The 7,500-nt window shown below is 35.5% G+C and overlaps 1 protein-coding gene across 3 annotated transcripts in view; it reads right to left on the bottom strand.

Annotated features, from left to right (window-relative positions):
* The window catches only part of LOC135221049 (zwei Ig domain protein zig-8-like), a 79,059-nt gene that overhangs the window by 33,886 nt on the left and 37,673 nt on the right, over window positions 1-7,500 (bottom strand). For 2 of the 3 annotated variants that reach the window (XR_010315859.1, XM_064258784.1), the window contains exon 2: window positions 590-656. The exons of the other annotated variant lie outside the window; for it this stretch is intronic. Coding sequence is in view for 1 of the 2 variants with exons in the window: in XM_064258784.1 (XP_064114854.1) it covers window positions 590-644 (55 nt within the window). In the remaining variant the exon portion in view is untranslated. The remainder of the gene's footprint in view (window positions 1-589; window positions 657-7,500) is intronic. 3 annotated transcript variants of the gene reach the window in all.

Here is a 7,500-nt window from a genome sequence, read left to right as displayed (position 1 = left end):
TATACAACCAGATATATTAATGCCAGTGGCATTTTGAAAATTGTGTTTGAAGCTGAGCTTCTCCAAAAATTATAAAACCTTTTTGCTTTTATTTTAAGAAATTTTAATTTGTTTTATACTGATCATTGATATTTATTTTAATTCGTTGTATACTAATCATTTGATATTTATTGTAAATCGTTTTATACTAATCATTGATATTTATTTTAATTCGTTTGATATTTAAAGCTGATTTCGGCGTAAATGATCTTCGTTGTCACCATGCCAGATAACCTCTAAATTATTCATTCATAATGTTTACAACAATTGTTAGTAAACGAGCGTCTCTTTTCTACAAAATATTCACATATATATACACGTACACGGAAAGACTTACACACACATGCACGCGTGCGCACACAGACACGCACACATTTACATACATGCAGATATATGTATGTGTGAGTGTGTGTATGCGTGTGTGTTCTCGTTCGTGTTATTTCTGCGTTTACATGAAAAGGAAACAAAGCCATCGTTTGTCACAGAGAAAGCCTCGCAAAGCGTGCCATCTAACTAAAAAAATTGCCCAGTACGTTATCAATTTACCAACCTATAGCCATGGCAGTTAGAAGGTTGAAAAACGACGCCGTGACACGTGACTTCATCCTGGCGTCCACCTGCAAAGAAAAAGGAGCCGTATGTAGTTAGGCCATAAGTACAATATCCCGTTCCCTGAATTAATGACGGAAGCGTCAGATGACAATAACCTGGCTGTTTTATGCCGTCATTATATCATAGCGAATGAACGCGACCGAGGATCTGACAGCCACTTTCAATATTATACTGGAATTATGTTTTATTCAAGACAGCTGGCTGTCGGTTGGTTCTATTGTTGTGACAGGAATCGATAAACAACACATATTTTTCTTGTTTATAAAAGGAAGAATGGAAATAAAACATAAAATATGACCTCTTTAATGTTTGCCATGAATATAATTATTAATTAATATAATATGTCTATGTATGATGTGGTTTGTGTGGGTGTTTCCTAATATTATTATAATATATATACATAGATATATCTATATCTATATATATTATATATATTTATATATTTATATATATTATATATATATCTATATTTTTAAAAATTATAGTCTGTATTATCTCATATAATTATATTTATCTATATATAGAATATATATAATTTTCATTATTGTATATCATCTCTGTATATCCTATATATCTATAAATATATATAATATATATATACATATGTATATATATATATATAATATATATCTATATATATATATACATACGTACACACACACATATATATGTGAGTATATTATACACTCGTTTTATGGTTATGTAAATATTCATGTCACAAGAAATTACAGAAAAGAATAAGTTTCAGCCATCATAGGAGTTACAAGTATACGTCGCACTGTAAGCATTACTTAAAATTCCACTCTCCCCTAACAAGTATTTCATAATTCAACTGCTTTGAGATTTTCCTCCTTTTACACATGTCAAATATTCTTTTTCTCTCAGTTTCCCTTTCAGCGCTGAATGTCCTCCTGGGTCCCAGGGCTTGGCCTTTGGTCTAAATTTGTGGTCCAGTTCAAGTTATCTTAATATTTTTGCAAAGATTGAGAAGGACTTGAAATAAAAACATACTGTTAACTCCACATTTATATTTCTGCACATACATCGGTGTTCTGGAATTAAAGATTACTTCCCCTATAGAATAAAAAAAAAGTTAAGGTATATTGTTTCGTTTTATTTTGTTATACGATATTGTATTTAATAACAATACGATATCACGGAAAATTTTTTTCATAAGTAGCATAAACCTCGGCTGTATAATAGCCATGATGTAACAAAGTCAAGCTCAGTTCATTTTTCGGGAAATAAAAGTACCGTAACAATATAAGTTATTCGCAGAGATATTCGCTTTTACGGACACGTTGCCGTGATACTTTGAGCTGCACAATGACACTTCCTGTTTGTACTGCCCCGTTTGCATGACACTATAAATCCTTTTTACGTTATGTGACTGATACCGGACTGAGGGTTCTGGATGATGAAGAGGCGCCTTTTATCTTCATGGAATCTGAAAACTCCAGTGTGAGATCGTGCCTTTCGCGCTGCCTTTGTCATCGTTGCTTTTATACTGCCTTTGTCAAAGTTCTTCGTATGATGTCTTTGTCATTGTTTCTTGTATACTTCCTTCGTCAACGTTCCTTGTATGATGCCCATGTCATCATTCCGTCATCATTCCTCGCATACTACCTTTATCAACGCTCCTTGTAGGATGCCTTTGTCAACGTTCCTTGTATGATATCTTTGTCATCGTTGCTTGTATACTACCTTTGTCATCATTCCCTGCATACTACCTTTGTCAACGTTCCTAGTTTGATGCCTTTTTCATCGTTCTTTTATAATGCCTTTGTCATCGTTCCCTGAATATTACCGTTGTCAACGTTCCCTGTATGATGCCTTTTCATCGTCCCTTGTATGATGCCTTTGTCAACATTACTGGTATGATGCCTTTTCATCATTCCCTGCGTACCACCTTTGTCAACGTTCCTTGTATGAAGCCTTTTTGATCGTTCTTTTATAATGCCTTTGTCAATGTTCCTTGTATGATGCATTTGTCATCGTTCCCTGCATACTGCCTTTGTCAACATTCCTTGTATAATGCATTTGTCAACGTTCCATGCATACTGCCTTTGTCAACGTTCCTTGTATAATGCATTTGTCAACTTTCCATGCATACTGCCTTTGTCAACATTCCTTGTATAATGCATTTGTCAACGTTCCTTGTGATGAAGCCTTTTTGATTCGTTCTTTTTATAATGCCTTTGTCAATGTTCACTTGTTATGATGCCATTTGTCATTGTTCCGCATATCCTGCCTTTGTCCAACATTTCTTGTATAAGCAATTTGTTTCCAACTTCCATGCATAATGCCTTTTTGTCATCGTTCCTTGTATAATGCATTTGTCATCGTTCCCTGCATACTCCCTTTGTCAACGTTCCTTGTATAATGCATTTGTCCACGTTCCATGCATACTGCCTTTGTCAACGTTCCTTGTATAATGCATCGTTCCCTGCATACTACCTTTTAAAAGTACTTTCCTTTGTACTATGCATTTGTCCACGTTCCATCCGCATACATACCTTTTGTTTCAACATTCCTTGTATAATGCATTTGTCAACTTTCCATGAGCTTTGGTCAATTCAGTACTGCCTTTAAATGCATACTGCCTTTGTCAACGTTCCTTGTATAATGCATTTGTCATCGTTCCCTGCATACTGCCTTTGTCAACGTTCCTTGTATAATGCATTTGTCAACGTTCCATTGCATATGCTTTCCTGGTTTCACGTTCCTTGATTAATGCCAATTTCCGTTCCCTTTGCATTTACTTACCTTTGTCAACGTTCCTTGTATGAATGCATTCCCCCCCCCCCCCCCCCCCCCCCGTTCCCGTGCATTTACTACCCTTTGTCAACGTTCTTTGTATGATGCCTTTCTCATCGTTCTTTCATAATGTCTTTGTCATCGTTCCCTGCATACTGCCTATGTCAACGTACTTTGTATAAAGCCTTTATCAACGTTCCTTTTATAATGCCTTTATCAACGTTCCTTGTGTAATATCTTTGTCCTCTGTCCTTCTTTCGCCATCGTTCCTTGTAAACTGCCTTTGTCATTATTCCATGTTTACAGCCTTTCTTGTTGTTCCATGCATACAGCCTTTGTCATAGTTCCACGTTGGAAACCTTTCTCATGCGCACTCATGGCAACAGCTAGCATGTTCTTGGGCCAATTCTTCTTATGTCAGCATCAGTGACTCTTTCAAATCATTTCTCCTTTTTTTTTTTACTGCAATAGGAAGTAAACTTAAACTGCTAATTGACAGCACATCATCAGTTTGCTTCGATATCCGTAGCTTGCACCTCGACGATTCGTGTCAATTAAGCTTAATTGGAGAAATAAATTGCGTGTCACTTGTCTCCCAAATCATTCTTCTTCCCGGAAGAGTTTCACACGAACGGCGTACAAATAAAGTTGACACACACAATACGTGTTCGAGTGTGACATCCACGCATTATGCCTACGTCAGTTTGGACATATCTGAAGGTTTTTTTGAGTATTGTGTTTCTACAAACAACGAAGAATCTACAAGCTAAATTCTCTGGGCGTTCCCAAACATAGTTTTGCGTAGACGCCTACGTACGTCATTTTGGACATATCTGAAGTTTTTTCAAAAATTGCATTTCTACAAACAACGAAGAATCCTCATGCTTAATTCTTTGGGAATTTCCTAACATAGCTTTGTGTAGAGTCCCTTACTCTGAACAAATCGTAAGCCTTAGTACCGTTCCTTTGTTTTTTCAATGGTCATCTATATAAGCCTAACATCCTGATTCGATGTCTTCAATCAGTGCTCCACTGTTGTCGCTCTGTAGGCTATATAGTGCCCTTTATAGCCAAATGGCTATATTATTTTATGGATATTTTTATATGGTTGGCAAATGCGACACCTATACTTAAATGTACACACCCCGTAGGGAATTATTGCTGCCAGTGTACCTCATGCGGTGCAATGTAGTCATTACTTAAGGTTCTGTACTGCGTCCCCTTCGGCCCCTAGCTGCAACTGCTTTAAGTCCTTTTACTGTACCTCTGTTCATATTATCTTTCTTCCATCTTATTTCCACCTTCTCCTAACAGTTGAATCGTAGAGCAAATGCAAGGTTTTCCTCCTATTACGCCTTTCAAACTTTTTACAGTCAATTTCCGTTTTAGCGCTGAAAGGCCTTAGTTGCCCCAGTGCTTGGCATATTGCCTAAAATCTATAAATCAATCACTCTATAAATCTACGCTTACACAAACTTCTGCACACATGTACAGACAGTCATGTACACAAGTATACATATGCATGTGTATTTATATCATATATATATATATATATATATATATATATATATGTGTGTGTGTGTTTTATATATATATATATATATATATATATATATATATATATATATATATATATATATCAAGCATATCCACAGGTGAAAAATAAGAGGCGGGGTGTAGGTCCTTCGTCAATGGCTTGGAAATAAAGTCGAAACCGGTCAGGACCTACACCCCTCCTCCTATATTTCAACCTGTGGATATGTGTGACAAATGAATCACGTGCTAAAGTGATTATAATCATATATATATATATATATATATATATATATATATATATATATATATATATATATATATATATATATAATATTCGTTTACGAAATCACGAAGACAGCAACAGCACCGGAAACCCCAACACAACCAACAGGACAAGGGTCATAGTTTATTATAAAAGACACGTTTCATACTGACGTCAGGAACATCCTCAGTCTGCAATACAAGTAATAATTCTTAAACAAAGTATTGAATACATCATTCATTAAAATTAAGTTAGACATAACAATTATACATATGAATTCTGCGATACACTGAAATCACGTCTATCCGTAATTTTGTTAGTACTCGTATATATATATATATATATATATATATATATATATATATATATATATATATATTTATATATGTGAGTGTTTTGTGTGTGTGTAGAATCTCCTGGTCACTTTTTTACCAGATCTATATATATATATATATATATATATATATATATATATATATATATATATGCAATTGTAATAGGTAGTCAGGCCGGCAGCGTGACCTCTTTGTGATTATGGAACCTGGGTTCGTTTCCCGGTGCTGGACATCACAATTTCTTCAAATTTCTTTGAACCTGGATCTTCAGGGTCTGTATGACAAGCGTATCCATAATAAAAAGGAGCAAAGAATTCAAAAAGTTAAGAGGGCAATGTGGTTATTACAATTGCATATATATATATATTATATAATATATATATATATATATGTGTGTGTGTGTGTACGTGTGTGTATATATACGTATATATATTCATGTATGTATGTTTGTGTCTGTGTCTGTGTGTGTTTGAATGTGAGACTTCTAGTTGACATGTGGAAGAAAGAAAGTAACATTTAGCTCCCATAAAAGGTACAAGCGAACTGGCAAACAGACACACATTCCGGGATGTCGTCATATCAGTATCAAAGAATCCCCCCCCCCCCCCTCTTGACAGGAGAGAGGAAGCACCTCACGAGTCATTCAGTGAATTACCAAAAAAAGTCAAAAAGTTCCCGATGGTTGAAATTGCGAAGACAAGAATTCGTATAAGAATTGTCACTGAAAATGAGTTAGAAAGTGTAATGAAACCCAACAGCGGCAACGAAAAATAATATTGCAAAACAAATATTCTTCTGATATGATCGAAGAAATGTCATTTTATGTTTTACATACTTCTTTCATATGGCAATAGTATCAATAACATTTAAGTCTTTGGCAATGCACATCTTAACCTTTTTAAAATGCTTTCAGTAATACAGATCTGTAAAAATGGTGTCAGTAACCAAGCTAACAAAAATAAAAGAAGATATTCAGACTTTACGAAACCTGAAATAAGACTGCAGATGAGGTGATTCCAATGCAAAGTTATTCTAATGACTTCAATAATTAGATGCGGAAAATCATAAATATGCAGCTAACGGTTAGTGATAAGATGTAAAAATGAACTTTGGATCTTCTTTCAATCCCGGACCCCTTTTAAACTTCAAGAACTCTTGAGACATTATACCCGATGGATTCGTATTCGGAGAAATTCTTCGCCTTTAAAAAGTGTCATAAAAGGGAAGGTGTATTAGACATTACACTTGTATACAACTTCATTAGGTATTTCCTGAAGGGAAAAGTGAACTGCTTCTTAACGAGATTGAACTCAAATGCATTTTTCAGTATATTGGGAGGTCTTCCAGGGTCCTGTTTTTCGTTAGTTAATCACTGGCTATACCATAAGCCAGCCAAAATGAGAAAGCGTGTCGTCGGTGCCTATATCTATTATTACAAAAAGTCATCCCTGTAGGGGGGTAGTGTTGTCAGTGGACCTCATACGGTGCACTGTAGACATTACTTAAGGTTCTTTGCAGCGTGCCTTTAGCCCCTAGCTGCAAACACTTTCGTTCCTTTTACTGTACCTCCTTCATATTCTCTCTTCATCTTACTTTCCACCCTCTCCTAACACTTGATCCATAGAGCAATTGCGAGGTTTTCCTCCTGTTACGCCTTTCAAACCTTTTACTGTCAATTTTCATTTCAGCGCTGAATGACCTCATAGGTCCCAGTGCTTGGCCTTTGGCCTAAATTCTATATTCAACTCAACGAAAAGTCATAAGTTTTAGATGACTGACTGTTGTGTAAAACTGCAAGTGTTTCCATTTCCCGCCTTTTTATTTCTTTTTCCGTGTTCGTTTGGGGTAATGATCGTCATAGCAGAGGGGGGCGTCCTCAGTTCACCCAAAGGTTTACTCTTACAGTTATCTCTTGGATATCCTTTTAGTTTATATATATATATATATATATATATATAT

This window comes from Macrobrachium nipponense, chromosome 2 (genome assembly GCF_015104395.2).
Source record: "Macrobrachium nipponense isolate FS-2020 chromosome 2, ASM1510439v2, whole genome shotgun sequence".
NCBI classification, from domain to species: Eukaryota; Metazoa; Arthropoda; class Malacostraca; order Decapoda; family Palaemonidae; genus Macrobrachium; species Macrobrachium nipponense.
The sequence above is the reverse complement of the archived record's forward strand: the minus strand, read 5'-3'. Positions and strand labels throughout refer to the sequence as shown.